General features: G+C 37.4%; 1 protein-coding gene across 1 annotated transcript in view; it reads left to right on the top strand.

Annotated features, from left to right (window-relative positions):
* The window catches only part of LOXHD1 (lipoxygenase homology PLAT domains 1), a 280,858-nt gene that overhangs the window by 179,709 nt on the left and 75,658 nt on the right, over positions 1-25,491 (top strand). Inside the window, 4 exon segments of the mRNA XM_078151940.1 lie at positions 1,067-1,183; positions 3,769-3,931; positions 8,441-8,595; positions 20,916-21,125. Of these exon segments, the coding sequence (XP_078008066.1) occupies positions 1,067-1,183; positions 3,769-3,931; positions 8,441-8,595; positions 20,916-21,125 (645 nt within the window).

The raw sequence follows: 25,491 nt of genomic DNA on the forward strand, positions 1-25,491 counted from the left end.
CCAAATAATGGGTTTCTACCTTGTATTTACTGTTACTGTGTTTGTTTGCTCCTGGGTCTCATGTACCTACATTTCTTCTTCAGGCAATCAATTACTTTTGATGATGACTGCTTTTTCGTGTACTTTAAGGTGAAATACTGCTATGTTCCCTCCTTTTTTTTTTACATTTTTTTCAATATTTTCCTAGAGATTCTTGACCTAGTAGGGATGTTTCAAAGGAGAAATTTAGCTAATAAGAAAACAAAAAAATTATTGAAAAATATACTAGGCATAGACTTATCATTATGAATTATAAGATAAATTACATATTGATTTTAAAATCTTTATTTCATCTCAGCTGATCCATGTAATCTTGTGAGGTAGGTATATACGTATTATTTCCTTCTTTTTTGAATAGATGAAAAAAATGACTCAAAGAGTTTTGCTTTGCTCATGGTCACATGGTAGAAAGTATCAGAGCTAAGATCTGAACCTAGGTCTTTCTGAATTCAAGAACAGTACTTTTCCTTATGTCAAAAAAAAAAAGAGTCTAGCATGGCTTGGCTTGGCAGTAATATCATATAGGACTCCTTGCCCCGGTTCTTTTTCTTCAACTCAAACCTGCTTGAAGTGGGTCAGGGGTTCCAGCCCCACTGTCCCTTTCTCAGTCTTTTGGTATTTTTCTCTCTTCCTCTTACCTTCAGTTCTTCCTCTTATGGGAGCAATTGGATCAGAGGGCCCAGTCCCACTGATAAGATGGTTGATGTGTTAATAGACCAACTCTGGCAGAGAAAGAAACTATAAGACATACAATTGGATAATTAAAAGTGTCTCTGATGTAGAAAGGCCTTACTTCCTTCTCTTCTTATCTGAAATCTTCCCCAAAGCTGTTGGGGAAGCTTTCCATTCTTTTGTGAGTCAAAGAATGACTTAAAGTCAATTCTCACTTCCATGGCCAGAGGGCAAGGGAGAAATAAGCCTTTGCTGGGGATAACACTTTTATCGATCCTTCCCTGATTTATTCATTAAATGTTTTATTTTAAAAAAACGCTAAGTTAGTGCCCTCTGTTTTTTGCCCTCTCTTCAGATGGAGGATGTAGGAGAAGTCATTGAAAAAATTCGGATTGGACATGACAATGCAGGCATGAATGCTGGGTGGCACTGTGACCATGTGGATATCCGAAGGCTCCTGCCAGATAAAGATGTATGTTCCTGCCCTAGGATTTCCTGCAACTACTTGGCAGTTTTTCCTGTTTTGAGAAGTTAAAGAGTTTGCAAAGGGGATGTGAAAATTGCCTTGTCCACTGAGAACTCAGTGCTAGATTTTTTTTATTAAATGACTCAAAAACATCTTCAAATCTAAGGTGAAAAGAGTCACATATTAATTTGATTTATACATTCAATCAACATACATTTATGAAAGACGTGATGTGCGGAGTATTGTGTTAGATATGGGAGATGCAAATTTCAGATAATATGTGGTCTTTGTTCTCATGAAACTTCGAATCTAGTATAATAGTGAATGATGTAAACACAGATAGCTAAACATAATATTGCCTAACTAAAATTAAGTCGTACAAAACAAAGTGTTCTGCCAGGTCAGAGGAAGAAAGTTGTTATTGATAGGGTGATCAGGTAGGGTTTTATGGAGAAGATGATATCTGAATTGGATTTTAAATCATGTAAGATACAGCATGGTATAGTAGATAGGGTCAGGAAGACCTGGGTTCAAGTCTTACTTTCACACATACTGGTCATATGACCCTGGGAAAGTCATTTAATTTCTCAATGTCTCAAGCTACTCTCTTAGTTTGTAAGTGACAGAGAAGGTGCCCATCTGCATTCGTAGACGGAATTTCCTCATCAGGACTTCCTTGCACGGTTGAAATCACAGGTCTGGTTAAAAAACAACAGTAAATAATAGGCAGGAATTCAATAATGAAGAGGGAAAAAGGGATAGTGAAGCCATAGGGAACAGTGAAAACAGGCACATCAAGGCAGAAAAGCACAGGGAGTACCTCAGGGCCAGAAAACAGTCCAGTTTAACTGGGGCATGGAGGGCACAGAAGAGAACAATATGACAAAATGCCAGAAAAGGAGGGTGGCACCAGATTGAGAAGGGCCTTGGATGCCAAACAAAAGGAATTTGAACTTTAGTTGACAGGCAGTTGAATGCAACTTAAAATTTTTGATTAAATGAGTGACATGACCAGATCTGTGCATGAGGAAGACCATTCTGTCAGTGGAATAAAGGATAGATTTGAGAGGGTAAGTTTGTAGATAAAATTGGGATGTCAGCAGGCTATTGTAATAGCCTAGGAAGATGGTAATAAAGGCCTGGAAGAAGATGGCATCAGTGGATGTAGAGGGGAAAGAATGAATTTTAGGGAAAATTGCAGAGGAGGGCAGCTAGGTGGTGCAGTGGATAGAACACAGGGCCTGGAGTCAGGAAGACCTGAATTCAAATCCAGTCTCAAACCAGACACTTGATACTTACTAGCTGTGTGACCCTGGGCAAGTCACTTAACCCCAATCGCCTCACCAAAAAAGAAAGAAAGAAAGAAAGAAAGAAAGAAAGAAAGAAAGAAAGAAAGAAAAGAAAGAAAGAAAGAAAGAAAGAAAGAAAGAAAGAAAGAAAGAAAGAAAGAAAGAAAAGAAAGAAAGAAAGAAAAGAAGAAAGGAAGAAAGAAAGAGAAAGAGAACCAAGTATCTCTGTAATCAAGGAAGGAGAGCATTTAGAGTGAGAGGAGGCAGCCAGAAGTGTCAACTATAACATAGAAGAAAGGAAAGGAGGGTTGGGAAAAAAAGATCCTTGGATGTGGCCATTTGAAGGGCATCAGTAGCCTCTGACAGCACAATTTCAGCAGAATGATGGAGGGCAGAAACCAGGCACCAAGCCCTTTAGTAGAGCAGAAATGGAAAAGTGGAGACCTGGAGGGTGCACAATTTTGTAAAGCTGTTTGTCAGTGAAGGGCAGAAGATAGGTCTAGCCATCTGCCTCTCCACATTCCAATCCACATTGTGTACTGACATCCATACCTCCATAAATACACACATACATCATGGCCACATGCATACATACATGCATATACATAAACATGTACATGACTACACAAGTTCATGTAGTCTAAACATACTTCTTTCAATTGCCTCTATCCTCCTGGTTACAAATTGGCAATGTGTTAAAAGGAGACCCAGGGCATCGTACTATACTTAAGACAGCCTCACAACATAGTGACACATCTATACGTCACTAATTGGTAAAGGCCAGCCTCCTCCCCTACACCATCGTTTTCTTAAAGGTCATCTGCTGCATCCTGGGCCATCACCAGTTGTCCTGACATATGTTTTTGCCACTGGATTCCAATGACCCTGGAGGAGAGAGCAAGGCTGATGACTTTGTGCAGCTCTGGACTGAGGCAAGGAGAGGTTGTGGTCACCCAGCTAGTAAGTGTCTGAGGTTAGGTTTGAAATCAGGTCTTCCTGACTCCAGGCCCAGCACCTATCCATTGAACCACCTAGCCAACCTTAGAGCAACAATTCTAAAACTTGATAGTTGCTCAAAAGATAAAATTTAAGACGGAATGGAATGCAATGGGATTTAGACCAAAGAGTCTTTGAACAATTGACCTGTTGCCATTTTTGTATGAACATGTAGCTCTATGATATATAGCTGTCCCAATTACCAGAGACTCCTGCCTGAATATTGATTGGCTTGCTTAGAAACTGATGAACTAGGCATTTTCCCTATTGAAAGTTGAATTTCTTTTCCTTTCCCCTTTGCTCTAGGGGTCAGAGACTGTGACATTTGCCTGTGATCGATGGCTTGCCACCTCTGAAGATGATAAGAAGACTATCCGAGAACTGGTCCCATTTGATATGTTTACCGAGAAAGTGATGAAAGATGGGTCTTTAAGACAAATTTATAAAGAAATAGAGGAACCTCTGGACAGTAAGTATGATGACAGGATCTGTGTTCTACCCTGAACCCCAACCCTTGATGTTATGTGATTATGAATAATGAAGGTTTGATTTTAAGCATAAACATTTTAAAACATTGATCATATGGAATGAACATTTTTCTAAAATACATTGCACACTCCTCTGCCTCCTTAAACAATAAATACTGAACATCATTTAACTTCACCTTGAGGGTATCATCATAAACATTAACTTCTGAACTACGCAATAATACATTGATGTTTTTGTTTCATGTTTGTAGCCTACATTAAATGTCCCCAGACTGCCATGCTTTCTAAGAGCTTGTGTCTGCTTTGATGGTTTTTCTGTCTCTCCCCTTGATGTCAGGCTCTCATCTATCATCTCCTACAACTGCCAGCATGCCATCTTGTAGCAGACTCTCTCCTAATTGGCTTCTTCTCATCTGCTGTGGGCTTGAACATCAGATAGTCAACTGTGTCAGAACTGTGTGTAAAATAAGAGTAAAAAATCTAAACAAGTGTATAAGAAGTTCTAAGAAAAAAGCATGAATATAAATCTTCTGTATATAGACTTTGTAACATCTGTTTTGGTAGTTCAGAAGCTTTTGGTGCTCATATTGGGTGAAGACATGTTTTAGATAGACATAATTCTTGGGCAGCTGAGATTCAAATAGGTGAGATCTTATTGTATGACCAAATCTCATTATCCCGGGGCTGGTGATCCTGCTTCAGATTATGTAGACTCCTGGCTTCTTCTCACCTCTATTTTTTTGACTACTCATCTTTCAGCTGTTCACTGAGTCTTCTTCAATGGATAGGTTGTTATTGCTGCAGTGTCTGTCGTTCGTTCTCGAAGAGGACGATGACATCAAAGAGGTGATGACATACTTGCATTTGACTTTGATTTGAGGGAGGGAGGGCTGTGTGCAAGGTCACCAGCCTCACTCTCTTCTCCTGAGTCATCTGGGTCCAGTGGCCAGATATTCATGAGGACCACTGGAGATGGCCAAGCCATTGGATAGGTAGGGTAAAGATGAGGAGGACAGATTTATTTCAATCCATTTTTCTTCTGATCTGAAGAACTTAATCCTTTTTCATCTCACTGTCCCTAGTTGCTATTCTAATTCAGCCATATGTCTTCAAGCATAGTGAGTATCCTGAATGTTATGGTTAGGGCACTTTTACATTTAGAGAAAAATCACCTTTATCAGAAGTTAGTGCCTGCTCCTAAGAAAGCCAAGGCATGAGTTCAAGGTCAATGTGAGCCAGGCAACTTTTCTTATCCCTCATCTTCTTTGATCTCTGTATCACATTTGCAGTGTCAACCAACCACTTCTTGAAACTTTCTTCTTTCATTTCTATGACTTTAGCCACTAGATAGCACATCAGATAGAGCATTGGGCTTGGAATCAGAAAGACTCACCTCATGAGTTCAAATCCAGCCTCAGCCACTTACTAGCTGTGTGACCCTGTGTAAGCCACTTAACCTTGTTTGCTTCATTTTCCTCATCTGTAAAATAAGCTGGAGAAGGAAATGGCGAACCATTCCAATATCTTTTCCAAGAAAACTCCAAATGTGGTCATGAAAAGTTGGCTATGTCTGAAATGACTCCGCAACATTCCATGACTTTGAATTTTTTCTATTTCTTATGTGAGCACCTCATCTTTCCTCCCTGCCCTATCTATGAGTGTTCCCTAAAATCTTTTCCCCTTGACTTCTTGATGTTTTATTGTTTTCCTCTCCCTTTATCTTGCCCTATCATCGTCATCGTCATCATCATCATCATCATCGTCCACTCTCCAGTTGCTCTTCCAACTTTTCCAATAAGTTCATCCATTCTTGCAGTATATAAGACACATCAAAAAATCAATCTTATCACTTGACAACAATGCCTGTTTTTTTGACTAAAAACAGGTTTATCCAACGTGATGACTAATCTTATTCCTCCAAACTGGGCTCTAAATGACTTTCAGCTATTTCTAAAAAATTGAATGTCTTCAAAGAATGATTAATTTCCATCATTGCACATTTATAAGAGAATCTATCACAGGCTCAAGAGTTTGTTCCAAAAAGGATCTGAAAACTGGCAGTACTGCTGGGCTACAGAGTCTCCCAAAGTGATTATTTGAAGGAGACAGTGCTCATCAACACATGTAAATTAGGGGATGTGTTTATTTGGTTTTTTTTTAAAGTTATACTATATTATAAAGGAGACATTATAGTTTGCAGCACTTAAATCACAGGTCCTTCTTATAAGTGCATTTCATATATTATTGTATTTTACACCAATCAATGAACATTTTTTTATTAAGCACCTACTACATGTCAGGCACTATGCTTAGTTTGGGGGATACAAAAGAGGCAAAAGACAGTACCTGCACTCAGGAAATTCATAGTCTAATAGAGGAGATAACTTACAAACAAATATATGCAGACAGCTATATGCAGGATAAATAAAAAATAATTAAGAAAGGGGAGGCACTAGAATTAAGAGAGGTTAGGAAAAGCTTCCTGAAAAGAGATGAGATTTTTTGCTAGGACTTATAGGCAGCTAGGGAAATCAGGAGGATGAATTGAGGAAAGAGAATGTTCCAGGCGTGGGAGACAGCCAGCAAAAATACCCAGAGCCAAAAAATGGAGTGCCTTATTGGTGGAACAGCCAATGTCAATAGACCAGTGTCACTGGATCAAATCTGATTAGTGTCATGGATGTTCATCTATCTATTGACCTATGGTCCATTTTCATCATACTTATACACATACCCACACACATGAACATACCCATACACACAAACTTACAGATATAGACATACAGATACACACACACACACACACACACACACACACCCTTCTCTTTCCACTCCCTCTTCTCTTCATATGTTCTTGGTTACGCTTTGATAAAGGAGATATTTGGGAAATGATGCAGCATATCACAAATTATCCAGTTCATTCTGTGATGCCAAAGTTTTTTGAAATTCTGAATGAACAACAGTGGTATAGACAAAATCACCAGACAATTAAAGACCCAAACAAACCACTTTGCCTGCCTGAATCATTTGTATTAGCCTACCTAGATCAAATCATTCAGAAAAGTAGGAAATCCCACCCCTGCCTGTTTTTTTCTGTTTTATGGAGGAAGCTCTCATGGCTGAGTGGAAAGGACAACCCCAAATCCTAGCTTCTGGCCTCTGTAATCCTACTGGGCCTGTAGAACAGGAGGGCTTTCTTTTCCATCATGTTCACACCAATCTTTTTTTTTTTTACCTCTAGTGCTCCCTGAATCTGGTTGCTAATCATTTATAGATTAGAATTTCAGTTACAACAAACATTTGTTTTGTCCCCAACTTTGAGATGCTATAAAATTCTATGAATGTGTCCCTTTTCATTTAAAATTCCCAGGAGAGTGCCCTGGAAAGCTGCCTGAATAACCCTCTTGGGACCATCGTATGTTACTAATGCGCTATTAAAACTGTGTTGCTCTTTATACTGTTTCTAGGGAAACATTCTTTCACTAATGATCAGTGCCTAAGGTGGGCATAGGGAGGGAGGAGGGATCCAGAAATAGCCACATTTCATTGCACATCCACATTGCTCAGCACCCAAGAGCTGAATCAGTTTTCCTAGATGCTCCAGGTCCCAGAGAGGAAAAAGAAATATGGCTATTTAATGACAGCCCCAGTTACATTGCATCACATTCTGAGAACAAGGTTCAAAAAGACTTGCCTTCCATGGAGTCAAGATACTTACATTGACAGACCAGTTACACCCTATGGCTGTTAGAGACCCAAGGCTGTCTATGTCTTGATGATGCCAATAAATACAGCAGGAAAGTGAAAAATTCAATGAACTGCTTGTTTTGTCTGCATTGCAGCCAGAGTCTAAACTCTGGCTTCTATCAAGTTTAGCCAGAGGGGCATTGGTTATATTGAATCTCTTGAACAATAATGGAGTTGTTTCAGATAGGAGTCACTCGAAAATGAGAAACACTAATAATTTTATAATGTGGATTTAATGATCGCAATATCGCAACTTTCAGTTAGTTCTCGTGAGAATTAACATTGGCCAACCCTCTCAGGCTAATCTTGATGTGTGAATTTGGATTCATCTTTATCCAGGACTGGGACTAAGGTGGAGTAGATAGCTATCTATCATCCATGTCTCTTAAATTTCTTCAAAAAATTTTGGATGCACTCCATTTTCTGAATAGCTAGCTTTCTACATCAGATATGGATCTGGATGTTACATCTAGATATGCAGCAACCAAAAAGGAAAAGGAGTGTTATGTCTATATTGTCTATATCAGAAGGTTCTCAGCTCATCATATGAATCCTTTCCATCCGTCTTCTAAAGGATCTGGTCAATATATCTGTTTGCATAAGTGTTGTGTGCTGGAACATCTGTGGTCATATCTGAATCCTCACTACTTATCATTTGAGTCTATGTGTTTCATTGATACTACCTATGAATTTAGCTCCCTTGAACTGAGTCATGTTTTTTTCCTCTTTGTTTGTCTGTGTAGTTATTCTGTATTCAGTGCAGATCTTCACTGGGAATATACCTGGTGCTGGAACAGATGCTAAGGTCTTCATCACAATCTATGGAGACCTTGGAGACACAGGGGAGCGGTACCTTGGCAAGTCAGAAAACAGGACTAACAAATTTGAAAAAGGAACGGTATGGATGGACACACTCCTATCTCCCTGTCCTTCCCTTCTCCCTTACCTCCATCCTCAATGCATCCCCTAATTGTCTTCTTCATAATCTCTGGGGCAAAGTCTTTCTCTAAAATTTTGCATTGACCCTTCATGCTGTTCCCCATGCTTGCCCCAACCAGGCATGTTTTCTTCTACTGTTTCTGCCTCTCCAAACTCACCTATCTTGCAAGGCCCAACTCATAGCCTACCTCCTTTGTGAAACCCTCCCTAACTATCCCAGACTTCAATGATCTCTCCCTCTTAAACTCCTGAACTCCTAAAGTTTTTATTTTTTTGCCACTCACTTGTCTCTTATTATATACCAACTTGTATTGTTATTTGTTTCAATGTATATTAACCTTGCCTCTCTAATTAGACTCTAAGCTATTGGAGGACAGGAACTATGTCTTCTTCATATTTGTATTATTCAAAGAAGCTACAGAGGTCTTTGTATTATCACCATCATCAAGTATTTTGCAAGTGTCCAATACATACAGATCATTCTCCTAGATCCTAGGGGTACAGAGAGGTAAGAGATCTGAACCCAATAATGGATGCATTTATAACATAATCAGGGAAACATGACCAATTAAAAAAAACTTTCTAGGATTGATTACATGTGATGAATGTTAGAAGAGTGATACATAAAGTAAGTAGAATAGGAGTTCAAAAGAGAGTGTTTTCATTGGGCTGAGGAAGGAAAGGAAAACCCAATACAGGAGATAGATCTCAAGATTGGATCAGATCACTGAATACCTGGGTTCTAGTCTCAGATTTGCTATTAACTAATTATATGACCTTTGGAAAGTCATATAACTCTTGGTCTATAGTTTCTTCTACTATGAAATATGGAATTTGGTCTGATCTTCTAGCTTTATTATTCTTACACAAGAAGGGGAGATTCAATGAAAAGAGTACTGGCCCTATAGTCAGAGGACTCAGGTTCAGAAGACCTGGGACCTGCCTCTGGTGTTTACTATCTGGGCGATCTTAGGTAAGTCATTTAATTTCCCTGGGTCACAGTTTCCTCATCTGCACAAGGAGAATGTTGAACAAGATCTCTGAGGTGCCTTCTAGCTCTAAGTTAAGCCCCAGGACCTGGACACCTATCACAGAGCTTCCACTGGACAGTATCTAATGCCCAAGGCCAGTGTTGGGAATATTTTCTCTATCTTTTCTTTCCCTTTCCATTCCCACTCTCTCTTCTATTCTTCCCATCCAACTTATCTCTCTTTTTCTATCTACTCTTATTCCTTGACTATATTTCCTTTTCCCCAAACTTGGCAGCCTTAGGCTTGCCCACATCTCTCTGTGGTCACAACCATCATTGCTGACTTTACAGCTGTAGCTAGAGGGCTTGTAATATGATACTCTGGAAGGCAAAGGAGTTAAGATTACAACCAAGAATAACCTACCCAGAAAAACTGAGTATAATCCTTCGGGGGGGGGAAAGGGATATTTAATGAAATAGAGGACTTTCAAGTATTTCTGTTAGAAAGACCAGAGCTGAATAGACAATTTAACATTCAAACAGAAGACTCAAGAGAAGCATAAAAAGGTAAATATGAAAGAGAAATCATAAGGGATTTAATAAGATTAAACTCTTTGTATTCCTATGTGGGAAGATGATACTTGTAATTCCTAAGAATTTTATCATTATTAGGTCAGTCAGATGAAGTATACATAGAAAGAAGGAACAGGTATGAATTGATTATGATGGGATGATTTCAAAAAAAAATTAAGGGGGGGAGAAAGAGGGATGCATTGGGAGAAGGGGGAAGGAAGAGGTAAAATAGGGAAATTATCTCACATAAAAGAGGAGTGAAAAGAAAAGCTTTTATAGTGGAAGGAAAAAGGGAGGGGAGGATGGCAGGCAGTGTTTTAACCTTACTCTCATCAGAATTGGTTCAAAGAAGTAATAAAATATACCCTCAGTTAAATATAGAAACCTATCTCACCCAAAGGGGAAGTAGGAACAGAAGGGAATAAAAGATGGGAGAAGAGGGCAGCTGATAGAAATGAAGGCAGATTAAGGGAGTCAGTGGTCAGAAGCAAAAGATTTTTTGAGGATAATGGGTAGGGGAGATAAATAAGGAAAAAATAGAATGCAGGGAAATACACAGTTAGTTATCATAACTGTGAATGTTGAATGGGATGAACTCACTCATAAAATAGAAGTGCATAGCAGAATAAATTAAAAACTACAGCCCAACATTATGTTGTTTACAAGAAACACACTTGGGGGGGGCAGATCCAAGATGGTGGAGTAAAAGCAGAGACTTGCTCGAGCTCTTCCTCAAATCCCTTGAAATACTTGCAAAAATGACTCTAAACAAATTCTAGAGCAGCAGAACCCACAAAAAGACAGAGTGAAACAAATCTCCAGCTCCAGACAACCTGGATGGTCTACAGGAAAGATCTGTTGCACCAGACTGGGAGAGAAGTGCAGGTAAGCATGGGCCATGATGGCATGAACCAGAGCAGGTCTCAGGGGACTGAATCACAAGCAGCTGTGGCAGTTTGCAGACTTCTCAATCCACAAATGCTAAAGACAACTTAGAAGGTCAGTGGGAAAGGTCTGTTGGACCTGGGTGAGAAAAAAGTGCAGTGCAGCCCCAGGGTGGCAGCAGCAGTGGCAGCGGCAGTTGCAGTGGCAGTTGCAGTGGCTGCTTCCAGAGCTCTCAGCCCACACATAATAAGGGGATCAAACAACTGATCAGAAGGAGATTACAGAGATCTCTTTGATAGCACTGGGGCAGGATTCTGTTGCTTTGCCCATGCTTAGATCTGGGTCACAGTCCTGGGTGGTGGTCCTGGGGTAAGGAGGAGCACTGGCATAGCAGAGCTTGTGGCAGTAGTAAAGAGGGAACACTCCTCACAGTTCCAGGGCAGAAAAGAGTGCTGGTGGTCACTCACAGACCAGAGCACAGGCCAGAAGAGGAGTAAACACCTCTTCTTAGATCACACCACCTTGGAAGAAATGAAAACTTACAGGTCCTTAGAAGTATCTCTGAAAACAGCTGCGTAAAACCCTTGAAGCTTGGGACAGTGCACCCTCCACCATGGAAGCAGAGCCCTACTTTAACAAAGAGTTAAAAAGTCAAATAATTGGTTGGGGAAATGATCAAACAGTGGGAAAAAACTCAGACTATAGACTCTTACTTTGGTGACAAGGAATATCAAAACATACAATCAGAAGAAGACAACAAAATCAAAGCTCCTATATCCAAAGCCTCCAAGTAAAATATGAATTGGTCTCAGGCCATGGAAAAGCTTAAAAAAGATTTTAAAAATAAAGTAAAAGAAGTAGAAGAAAAATTGGGAAGAGAAATGAGAGTGATGCAAGAAAATCATGAAAATGAGTAAATAGGTTGCTAAAGTAGACCCAAAAAATCCTGAAGAAAATAACACCTTAAAAAATAGACTAGACCAAATGGCAAAAGAGGTCCAAAAAGCCAATGAGGAGAAGAATGCCTTAAAAAAGTAGAATTGGCCAAATGGAAAAAGAGGTCCAAAAGCTCACTGAAGAAAAAAAATTCCTTAAAAATTAGAATGGAGCAAATGGAAGCTAATGACTTTATGAGAAATCAAGAAATTATAAAACAAAACCAAAAGAATGAAAAAATAGAAGACAATGTGAAATATCTCATTGGAAAAACAACTGACCTGGAAAATAGATCCAGGAGAGAGAATTTAAAAATTATTGGAAAGCCATGATAAAAAAAAAAAAGAGCCTAGACATCATCTTTCAAGAAATTACCAAGGAAAACTGCCCTGATATTCTAGAACCAGAGGGTAAAATACAAATGGAAAGAATCCACTGATCACTTCCTAAAAGGGATCCCAAAAGGAAAATTCCCAGGAATATTATAGCCAAATTCCAGAGTTCCCAGGTCAAGGAGAAAATATTGCAAGCAGCCAGAAATAAACAATTCAAGTATTATGGAAACACAATCAGGATGACACAAGATTTAGCAGCTTCTACATTAAGGATCAAAGGTTTCGGAATATGATATTCCAGAGGTCAAAGGAGCTAGTATTAAAACCAAGAATCATCTACCCAGCAAAACTGAGTATAAATTATGAAGGGGGAAATTGACATTCAACGAGATAGAGGAATTTAATGCATTCTCGAGAAGCCAGAGCTAAATAGAAAATTTGACTTTCAAATACAAGACTAAAGAGAAGCATGAAAAGGTGAACAGGAAAGAGCAATCATAAAGGACTTGTTAAAGTTGAACTATTTACATTCCTACATGGAAAGATATTTCCAACTCATGAGACCATTTTCATTATTAGGGTAGTCAGAAGGAATAGATAGATAGATAGATAGATAGATAGATAGATAGATAGATAGATAGATAGATAGATAGATAGATAGACAGACAGACAGACAGACAGACAGAAAGACAGAGGGCACAGGGTGAGTTGAATATGAAGGGATGATATCTAAAAAATAAAATTAAAGGGTGAGAGAGGAACGTACTGGAAGAAGGAGAAAGGGAGAGATAGAATGGGGTAAATTATCTTACATAAAAAAGGTAGGAAAAAGCTTTTACAGTGGAGGGGAAGAAAGGAGGGGTGAGAGAGAATGAGTGAACTTTACTATCATCAGATTTGGCTTAAGGAGGGAATAACATGCATACTCAATTGGGTATAAAAATCTATCTTACACTATAGGAAAGTAGGGGGGAAGGGGATAAGATAGGGGGGTGATAGAAGGGAGGGCAGTTTGGGGAAGGGCATAATTAGAAGTAGACACTTTTAAGGAGGAACAGGGCAAAAAGAGAGAATAAAATAAATGAGGGGTAGGATAGGATGGAGGGAAATACAGTTAGTCTTTCACACCATGACTATTACAGAAGTGTTTTGCATGACTACACACATATAACCTATATTTAATTGCTTGCCTTCTCAATGATGGTGGGTGGGGAGGGAGGAAGGGAGAGAATTTAGAACTCAAAGTTTTTAAAATGAATGTTAAAAATTGTTTTTATGTGCACTGGGAAATAAGATACACAGGCAACGGGGTATAGAAATCTATCTTACCCTACAGGAAAATGGAAGGGTAAGGGGATAAGAGAAGGCAGTGGGGGGGGTGATAGAAGAGAGGGCAGATTTGGGAAAGGGATAATTAGAATGCACACCATCATGGGGTGGGGGAGGGGAGAAATGGGAAGAAAATTTGAAACTCAAAATCTTGTGGAAGCAAATGTTGAAAACTAAAAATAAATAAATAAATTGGAAAAAAAGAAGCACACTTGAAACAGAGATACATATACAAAGTAAAAATAAGAGGCTGGAGCACAATCTATTATGCTTCAGCTGAGGTAAAAAAAAAGAAAGAAGGGGTAGCAATCATGATCTCAAATAAAGCAAAAGCAAAAAAAAAACTAATTAAAAACAATGATCAAGGAAACTACATGTTGCTAAAAGGTACCATAGACAATGACGCATTATTAATACTAAAAGTATATGTGCCCAATGGCATAGCATCCAAATTCTTAAAGGAAAAGTTAAATGAGTTATGGGAAGAAATAGACAGTAAAACTATAATAGTGGATGACCTCAACTTTCCCCTCTCAGAACTAGATAAATCTAACCATAAAATAGATAAGAAAGAAGTTAAGGAGTAAATAAGATTTTTAGAAAAAAATTAGATATGATAGACCTCTAGAAAAATATGGGGTGGGAATAGAAAGGAATTTACCTTTTATTCAGTTTCACATGGTACCTTCACAAAAATTTGCCATGTACTAGGGCATAAAAACCCCATAATCAGATGCAGAAAAGCAGAAATATTAAGTGCATCATTTAGAGACCATAATGCAACAAAAATTACATTTAACAAGAGGCCATGGAAACAGCTTACAATTAATTGAAAACAGATTAAAAATTAATTGGAAACTAAATAATCCTAAAGAATGAATGGGTCAAAGAACAAATCACAGAAACAATACATAATTTCATTAAAGAGAATGACAACAATGAAAAACATATCAATATTTATGGGATATAGCCAAAGCAGTACTTAGGGGAAAATTTTATCTCTAAATGCTTACATCAACAAAATAGAGAAAGAACAGATCAATGAACTGGGCATGCAATTAAAAATCCCCAATTAAACACCAAATTTGAAATCCTGAAAATCAAAGAAGAGATTAATAAAATTGAAAGTAAGAAAACCATTAAACTAATAAATAAAACTAGAAACTGGTTTTATGGGAAAACAAAAAAAAACAAGAAAATAGATAAACCACTGGTTACTTTGATTTTAAAAAAAGAAGAAACCCAAATTACTAGTAGCAAAAATGAAAAGGGTGAATTCACAACCAATGAAGATGAAATTAAAACAATTATTAGGAGCTAATTATGTGCCAATAAATCTAAGTATAAGTGAAATTAATGAATATTTATAAAAATATAAACTGCCCACATTAACATAAGAGGAAATAGAATACTTAAATAACCTTATCTTAGAAAAAGGAATTGAACAAATTATCTATGAACTCCTTTGTTGAAAAAAAAAAGAAAAGAAAAAATCCCTAAGAACAAATGGATTCACAAGTGAATTCTATTCAACATTTAAAAAATAGCTAATTTCCAAGCTATATAAACTATTTAGAAAAATAGGGAAAGAAAAAGTCCTACCAAATTTATTTTACAACAAAAATATGACATTAATATCTAAGCCATGGAAGAGCAAAAACAGAGAGTGAAAATTATAGGCCAATTTCTCTGATGAATATTGATGCAAAAAATTAAATAAAATACAAGAAAGGAGTCTACAGCAATATACAAAAAATACATGAAAGAAAGTGCTTAAAAATGTGAAAGAGGGTGGCCTAGCATTACCACATCTCCAATTACATTAAAAAGCAGGAATTACCAAAACAATATAGTATAGACTAGAAAATAAAGTTGTGGATCAATGGAATAGATTAGACACACAATTATGACCAGGTAGAAGCTATACCAGGAATGCAAGGGCTGATTCAGTATTAAGAAAGCTGTGAGCATAATTGACCATATTAATAACAAAAACAATAAAATTCATGTGATTATCCTGATAGATACAGAAAAAGCTTTTGACAAAATACAACATTTACACTTACTAAAAACACTAGAAAACACAGGAATAAGTGGAACTTTTCCTTAGAGTGTTATGTAGTATCTATCTAAAACCATCAGCAAGCATTATCTGTAATACGGATAAGCTAGAAGCTTTCCCAAGAAGATCAGGGGTGAAGCAAGGATGTCCATTATCACCACTGCTATTCAATATTGCACTAGAAATGCTAACTATAGCATTAAGAGAAGAAAAAGAAATTGAAGGATTTAGAATAGTTAATGAGAAAACAAAACTGTTAATCTTTGCAGGTAATATGATGGTATATTTAGAGAATCCTAGAGAATAAAGCAAAAAAAAATAGTTGAAACAATTAACAACTTCAACAAAGTTGCAGAATACAAAATAAACCCACACAGATCATCAGCCTTTCTATATTTTATCAACAAAGACCAGCAGGAAGAAATAGAGAGATTCCATTTAAAATAACTGCAGACAATATAAAACACTTGAGAGTCTACCCGCCAAGACAAACCCAAGAACCATATAAACACAATTACAAAACACTTTTCACACAAATAGTCAGATTTAAACAATTAGAGCAATATGAATTACTCATAAGTAGTATGCCAGTATAATAAAAATGACAATTCTATGTAAATTAATTTACTTAGTGTCATAGCAATCAAGCCACCAAAAATTATTTTATAGAGCTAAAAACAACAATAACAAGATTTATCTGGAAGAACAAAAAGCAAAAATATCTAGGGAATTAGTGAAAATAAATGTGAAAGAAGGTAGCCTAGCAGTACAAAATCTCAAACTGTGTTACAAAGCAGTGATTATCAAACAATCTAGTGCTGTCTAAGAGATAGTGTGGTATATTAGTAGTATAGATTAGATATACAATACCCAGTAGTAAATGACCAAAGTAATCTAGTGTTTGATAAACTCAAAGATCCAAGGTTTTAGGACAAGAACTCACTCTTTGACAAAAATTTCTGGGAAAACTGGAAAGCAATTTGGCAGACACTAGGTCTAAAGCAACATTTCACATTGTATACCAAGATAAGGTAAAAATCTGTATGTGATTTAGACAGAAAGGTGATATTATAAGCAAATTAGGGGAGCAGGAAAATTTTATTTGTCAGATCTACAGATAAGGGAAGACTTTATGACAAAACAAAAGATAGCATTATGGGATGTAAAATGGATGATTTTGATATATTAAATTAATGTTTTTGCACAAACAAAACCAAGGGAGCCAAGATTAAGAGGAAAAAAGGAAACTGGCGGGAGGAGAATTACAGTATGTTTCTCTGATAAAGGCATCATTTTTCAAATATATAGAGAACTGAGTCAAATTTATACGAATATGAGTCATTCCCCAATTGATAAATGGTCAAAGGATATGAGCAGGAAGTTTTCAGAAGAAAAATTCCAAGCTATCTATAGTCATATAAAAAATGCTCTAAATCACTATTGATTAGAGAAATGTAGATTAAAACAATCCTGAGATATCACCACACACCTAGAAGATTGGGTAATATCACAAAAAAAGAAAATGATGAATGTTGGAGGGAGTGTGGAACAATTGGGGCACTAATGTACTGTTAGTGGACTTATGAACTGACACAACCATTCTGGAGAGCAAGATGGAATTATGCCCAAAGGGTAATCAGAACTGTGGATAACCTTTGATCCAGCAGTACCACTATTAGGTCTGTATCCCAAAAAGACAAAAGAAAAAAAAAGAAAAGGACCTATATGTGCAAAAATATTGGGGGGAGGAAGCTCTTTTTGTGGGGGCAAAGAATAAGAAATTGAGGGGATGCCCTTCAATTGGGGAATGATTGAATAAGTTGTATATGATTGTGATGGAATACTATTGTGCCATAAGAAATGATGAGCAGGATGGTTTCAGAAAAATAAAAACCTGGAAAGACTTATAGGATGCAAAGTGAGGTGAGCAGAGCTAGGAAAACATTGTACACAGTAACAGCAATATTGTACATTGATCAACTGCGAATGACTTAGTTATTCTGATCAATGATCCAAGACAATTCTAAAAAACTTATGATGAAAAATTCTATCTACCTCCAGAGAAAGAACTGATGGAGTCTGAATGCAGATTGAAGCATATTTTTTAAACTTTCTTTATTTTTCTTGGGGTTTTTTTGTCTGTGTTTTCTTTTGCAATATGGCTAATATGGAAATATATTTTTCATGACTTGACACGTATAATCTATATCAAATTGCCATCTCAAGGAGAGGGAAGAGGAGAGAGGGCAGGAGATAATTTGGAACCCAAAATTTTAAAAAAATGAATGTTAAAAAATTTTTGTACATGTAAATGACAAATAATTTAATGAAATAAATAAAACCTTATGGGGGAAAAATAAAGTCACACAGCTGACATCAGAACCAAGCTTAGAACCCAGTTGCAACAAGTTGTCTTTATCTCCTGAACTATTCCTTCCATTGTAGATACAAAGGAGACTTCAGAATTTTTAAACTCAGACATAAACTTAGATGTATACTGGCCTGAACTAATCATAATCTCTGGCCTCTGAACCTTTGTGTTTTGGCCAGCTCAGAAGTCAACTTTGAAATCTCTATTTCCCTAGAAGGAACCCATTTCTCCTGGGAATACAGTGAATAAAATATACCTTCCTCTGAACGAATGCCAAAATCCAGGCCAGGAGTAGGACATATGTGTGTATATGTATATATGTATATATGTATATATGTATATATGTATATGTAAGTATATATATGTATGTGTGTGTTTGAGTGTGTGTGTGTGTGTATGTGTGTGTGTGTGTATTTCCTGACCACCAGAAACTTTAGAACAGGGTTCACTGAGAAAACTTGATGAGAGTTTACTTGCACTGCAGACACCAAGAGTCACTGCTCTAAAAGAAACTCTCAAATTATCTCTAAATTACTTTAAGAAGCTGCTAGTGTCCAAATAACCAGTAAAGAGTAAGATATCCATTCTAGATTGTATGGGTACAGTTTCAGAATAGGAATGAGAGATAGATACTTCTAGAAGAGTGATATTGTAACTCTGTTGAAGTAGCTAAAATTTAATGAATTTTTAAAAAAAACCTTAAGTGCCTACTATGTGCCAACAGTGATGACCAAGAGTTTTGGTATGAGAAGTCACAGGCATGGTAAGCTGATCCATAAGGCAGATAATAGTAATATTTATTTCATTACTATGTGCAAAGAAAGAGGTAAAAATCTGGGTTTCTAGGAGTGGTGGCAGGACAATTGACAAGATGTGATCTGGGGCTGGCTAGACATAATGATTTGGGTGAATCTGAACTTGCTCACCAATCATGATAGCTCAACTCCAGGTTGGGAGTTCCCAAGCTAAATTGGAGCACTGACGTCTGGATGTCTGATTTAGGTTGTAGTGTACCTCATGGAAAGGAAAGGAAAGGTTTATAGTGGATAGTGTGTTTACACACTCTTTGTCTGTGACTCCGGACACTCCAGGCTCTGTGAAGTTCCGCAGCTTCAGTAGGTTCAGTACCACAGACAGTTCCTGTTTCTTCTGATTCTTAGGCCCGAGCAGTGCCAACTAGAATGCAGCGCCAGTCTTTGCCATACATGCACACATGAGGAATGTGCTGAGGGTGCTTATTTGTATAGTTTTATTTCCACTTCCTTCCTCCATTTTTCACTGTATTTGCATTAGTATTTGATTATATAAGCACCAATTGTGAATCAGTTTGTATGCCTCTTTTGAGTTTAGACTCTGAATCATTTTCTTCTCTTTGAAGCTGTTATGTTTCAACAAGATTCTTTCCCTTTCCTTTTTCATCCTTTTCTCCTCCATTTAACCAATTTTTTCAGTCCAGTTAGGACAGTTTCCTTTTTCATGTGTGGTCAAAAAATTGAGAGATGGAAAATGGGAATTTAAGGGACTTTATAGATTTGCACTATTTCACCTCGTTTTACAGATGAGAAAAGTGAATAACATAGTGGGGTGATCCCAAGGCATAAAATCAATAAATTGGGTGTATAGTCTGGTTTTGTTACTATAGGCTTTGCCATTTAACCTTTTGGGTCCTCAGATTATTTGTCTATAATGGGAGCAATAATACCTATCCTGCCTCCCTCACAAAACAGGATGTATGTATGAAAGTTCTTTAAACATCAAATGTTCATCCCTTTGTGCTGATGAAACAATAGTTTATGTAGAAAATCTTAGAGAATCAGCAAAGAAACTAATTGAGACAATAAATAGCTTTAATAAAGTAGCAAGACATAAAAGAAACTCACAAAACCAATAGCAGCTTTATATAGCAATAACAAACTCCAGAAGGAATTAGTAGGAAGAGAAGCCTCATTAAACATAACTACAAAGTGCACAAAAGATCAGGCATTTACTCTACCAATGGACATTCAAAACTTGTATAGATACAACTGCAAGATACTCTTTAAAGAAAATTTAAAAACCTTGAAAACTGGAGGGATATTCAATGCCCATGGATAGGCCACACCAATATAATAAAAATGATGACACTACCTAGATTAATTTACAGACTTAATGCTATAACAATCAACTACTAAGGGGATATTCATAGAGATGGAAAAATAATAATTGAATTCATTTGGACAAATAAAAGATCTAGAACTTCAATAATGTAAAAAATAGGAATGAAGGGGAAATAGCACTTCCTGACCTCATATTATACTAAAATGCAGTAATCATCAAAATTAATACGCAGTGCTTAAAAATAGAAAATGGTGAAATCTTAAAAATAGATTAGTGAAACAGACTAGACAAGAATGAGTCAGAATCAATAGAATTCATCAACCAAGTGTTTGGCAAACCAGGGAACATAAATTACTTGCAGAATTCCATATTTGATGAGAGTTGCTGGGAAAACTAGATTGCAGTTGGACAGAAATTAGTTTTAGACCAACACGTTACGACACATGCTGCAATAAGCAAAAAATGGATATGTGATCTGAATATTAAAAATCATACTTCTATTTAAAAAACTAGAAGAATATAGCAGAAGTATCATGTGAATGCAAGGTATTATTTGGAACTTTTTATTTTTTTCAGGTAGAACATTTTTTTTTCTGAGGCTCTAGGTCTCCTTTGTGCTCCTAGCAAAAGTCTGGCCCCTGCTCCTTGCACAATATTCTTCGAGAGGTAGCTGGAACACAGGATTTTGCTCCTGGTGACATGCCTTGTCTGGATTCTGCAGGCTGACACCTTCATCATAGAGGCTGCTGACCTGGGCATCATATATAAGATCAAACTCCGACATGACAACAGCAAGTGGTATGCTGATTGGTATGTGGAGAAAGTTGAAATCTGGAATGATACCAATGAGGATGAGTTCCTGTTCCTTTGTGGACGCTGGCTGTCCTTGAAGAAGGAGGATGGGCGCCTGGAACGACTATTTTATGAGAAGGTACTATGAGGATAGGAAGACAGACCCAAACTCAGGACTTTGTTGCCACACCACAACTGATTTTTCCACCCATGTTACATATTTCACACTCTGAGTGAGAAGCATGACCCCTTAGGATGGTAAAATCGTAGATTTGGAGTTAAAAGAAACCTTAGAAGTCATTTAGATTAAGGCTTTTCCTATCATTTTATATAAAAGGAGATTGAGACAAAATATGTTAAATCACTTGCTCAAGGTCACATTGGTGGTAAGTGGCAGAGGCAGATTTTGAACTCAATAGCTCTGATTCCAAATCTATCATCTTTCCTGTTGCACCATGGAGTTTAATGAGAATGTTCCTGAAGGCACTGTCCTCAGCCCTCTTCTTCCCTTCCTTGACAAATTTCATTCATTCCCATGGCTTTATCTCTCACCTATATGAAATTATCTCCAAAATCTATCTTTTTGTGCCTGACTTCTCTTCTGAGCTACAGACATGTATTTCCAGTTAGGACAACTCCAATTGTGTGTCTCACTAGCACCTGAAACTCATCATATCTCAAATTGAGCTCATTATCTTTCCAACAAAACCTGCATCTCCTTCTGACTTTACTATTTCTATCAATGAAAATTCATTCCTCTAATCTTGTATATTCACAACCTTGACATTACCTCTTATTTTTGTTCTGCTTTGCCTTGACATCTAATCAGTTTCCAATCCTGGTAATTTCTACCTCTTTAAATTCTCCCCTGTCTTATCCATTCCTTTCTATATCCATAATCATCACTCTAGTCTAAGCCCTCATTAGAACTTCTCTGGGCTATTGCAGCAGCTTGCTAACAGATCCTCCTTCTGTTTCTGATCCCTCAATCTTTTGATTCATCCTTCCCACCACTGCTAGGTGAATCCCCTTATTTATTAAACTAGGCGTGTCATTCTTCTGCTCAAAACCCACTCATCATTATCTACTTCTACAGGGTGATATAAGTGCTTTGCTCTGGTACTCAAGATATTCCACAATATGGCATTACCTTCCCTTTCCAATTGTACTTTTCATAACTTTACGGAATCATAGACACAAAGAATCTCAAGAGTTGGAAAAGACCTCAAGTTCCATCTAGTCCAACACATACTTGAACAAGAATCTCACTTAGAACATACATAACAAGTATTTTTCCTTAAAGATGTCTCATACAGGAGAACTCACTACCATCCACAGCAGTCAATTTTAATTTTGGATAGATCTAATCAGCTAGATGGCACCATAGTGCACAGAGCACCAGAACTGGAGTCAGGAAGACTCAACTTCCTGAGTTCAAATCTGACCTCAGATACTTAGTAGCTGTGTGACCTTGGGCAAATCACTTAACCCTATTGGCCTCAGTTTTCTCAGCTGTAAAATGAACTGGAGAATTAAATGACAAAGCATTCCAGTATCTTTGCCAAGACAACCCCAAATGGGGTCATAGAGAGTCAGACATGACTGAAAAATGACTGAACAAGCATTAAGAATTTTTTTTTTCTAAATCACACCTCAAGTTGCCTCTTTAACTCCCATTGTATTTCCCTATCTATGCACCATGCCCATTGCACCTCCTGTGTATACAATACTTCAGCCAAACTTGATGTTGTGCTATATCCTTCTATGTCCCATGCTATCCCATCACTCTCCCTTTGTTCACACTATTCTCCCTGCTTCCTTAAAGACTGATTATGTATCCTTTAAAGTCCAATTCAAATGTACTTTCATTCATGAAAACCTTTCTGATCTTCCTGGTCAGGAATCATCCTTAGACCTCACATCTCTTGAATATACTTATCAAATATTAATTGGTTATGTGGCTGTAATATATTACATCCCTCATTAGAGTGTAATCTATGGGAGGGGGATTTTGTTGTGCAATCATTTCAGTAATGTTCAACTTTTTGTGACCCCCTTTGGGATTTTCGTGGCAAAGATAACTAGAGTGGTTTGCCATTTCCTTCTCCATTTACAGGTTAAGTAACTTACTTGCCCAAGGTTACATAGATAGTAAATATCTTAGGGCAGATTTGAACTCAGGAAGATGAGTCTTCCTGACTCCAGGCTCAACACTCTATCCATTGTGCCACCTAGCTGCCTGAGGACAAGAATAGTGCCTCACTAACTTGTATCCCCTAATGCCTAGCACACTGCTATTTGTATAGTAGAGGCTTATTGTTTATCAAAATAGATAGGAGCAGGAAGAGCACAGGACTAGACATCAGAAGAACAGCTGTGTGAACTTAGGCAGGTCACTTCCCTTCTCTGAGCTTTGATTATCTTATTCGTAAAATGGAGAAGTTGGAATAATTTATCTCAAAGGTTATTCTATCTCTTGCATTCTGGGATTCTATAGAGGTGAAGAATATAGTCTGAGAAAGAATTCAAGAGTGACTGGAAAGACTTCTTTGCTTCCAAATATCTTCCCTACATAATAGATCTCTTAAAGCCTCTAAAATCTCCACTATGTGAACCTTATTTATTCGGATTAAGATATTATTAGTATTTTTTCCCTTCTCAGATTATATTGCATTTACTTATCTCTATACTTGTTTTATCCTCCAGAAGAACATAAGTTCCTTGAAGGGAGGGACTATTTCTGTCTCTTTGTCTTCCTCATCTAGTACTATGTCTTTTACATAATGACCCCTTTATAAATGTGAGTTAAATTGAATTGAAACCCCCATGGAAGAGGGTGACACCTTGAGGTGCTAAAGGTCATTCTGCACCTTGATGTAAAATATTTGTAAGATAATATTAACTCACAGTTATTTAGTGCTTTAGTTCACAAAGCACATTTTCCACAGCAACCTTATGAAGTAGGTAATATTAATTTTATTATTTCCATTTTACAAATGAGAAAAAGGAAGCTTGGTGATCACATTATTTGCCCATGATTGAATGACTAGGAAGAATCAGAGATTCTACTATACAGTAGGATTTTTAAACAGATAGCAACTGTGAGCCTGTCACTGAGGGAATAGGAGTTTTGATGTGGGGGAGGAAGAAGGAATAATGTAGGATAGGGATGTTCAGGGAAGAGGGAAAAGAAAGGAATGGCAGCAAACAGAAGCAGTGGAAAGAGGGAAATAGTGTAGTGGAAAAAGCCCTGACCAAGTTACAAAACCTGGCTTCAAGTACCTGGCTACAGGACTTGAATGCAGCTATTAATCTGAAATCTTGGGCAAGTCATTTCCCCTCCTCTGGGCTTGTTTCTCTTTCTATATAATGAAGAGGTTGGACTATTAAGAGTTTTTAACCTGGGATCCATGAACTTTAAAAATATGCATTTTGGAAGCAATTTAAATACAATTGGTTTCCTTTGTGATTCGATATATTTTATTTTATGCACTTAAAAAATCATTCTGAAAAGGGATTCACAGGCTTCATTTGACTGACAAAGATGTCAATGAGACAAAAAAAGATTAAGAATACCATGCCTAAATGATCTCTAAGGTCCTTTAGAGCTCTTAGTACTCTTTAAAGTACTGTAAACCCATACATCAACATTTTGCCATGTTTTGGTTTGGGGGTGATGGTGGGGAGCAGTGAGAGCAGGAAGCAGAACCCTTCTCCCTACAGCCATTGCCTTTCCAGCATCTCCCTTTGCCTTCCATTGGTGGAATGAGGAGGCGCCCATTGGTTGCTTCCCTGTCCCTAGGATTCTGATTCCTGGCTTCACAATTAACTTGCCCTACTCCAACCCCATCACCGCTGAATAGACAAATCAAAATAACCAAGCTCTAGCTCTTCGTACTTACCTAGGCAAATAACTTCAAGTCTATACAGAATTGTACCTAGGGTGGGTCGATGAGGGCTTTCCCCAGGTGTGCTGAATTTGGAGGGTGCTGACAGTACTTAGAATTGTTCAACAGCTAAATTAGCAAGAATAATTAGTTAAAATAGGAAACTACTGGATGGCAGGCTTGGGGAGCCCCTTCCATTCCCTGACCTGTTCCCCTCCACCAACAACAACTGATATCCTAGAATGTCTGTTTCTCCCCCTACCCCTACTCAACTGAGGACAACCTTCAAGCTGTTTGCCCAGGATACTCAAATGTCTTGTTTCATTTCTGCAACCAACTGTGAATCCCATCTCTAAAATGAGAGAAATGATTTTTGTTCCTCTTATCTCCCAGGGATGGATTGAAGATAAAATGAGCATCAAAAATGTGAAAGCCAAAGCTCAGGATCAGTGAAAATGATTGCATTATTTCCCAGGACTTCATGAGAAGTGGGAGAGTACTCCCTCTGATGAGGCAGATCCTTCATGCTTTATTAAATGACTTAATGTAATTTGATTTCATTTAATACAGTGAATGTGTTACTGAGCTACCCTACTCTGTCCCCATTCCTGGTGACTC

Source organism: Phascolarctos cinereus, unplaced genomic scaffold (assembly GCF_003287225.1).
Source record: "Phascolarctos cinereus isolate Bilbo 61053 unplaced genomic scaffold, phaCin_HiC Scaffold_4;HRSCAF=312, whole genome shotgun sequence".
Classification (NCBI taxonomy): domain Eukaryota; kingdom Metazoa; phylum Chordata; class Mammalia; order Diprotodontia; family Phascolarctidae; genus Phascolarctos; species Phascolarctos cinereus.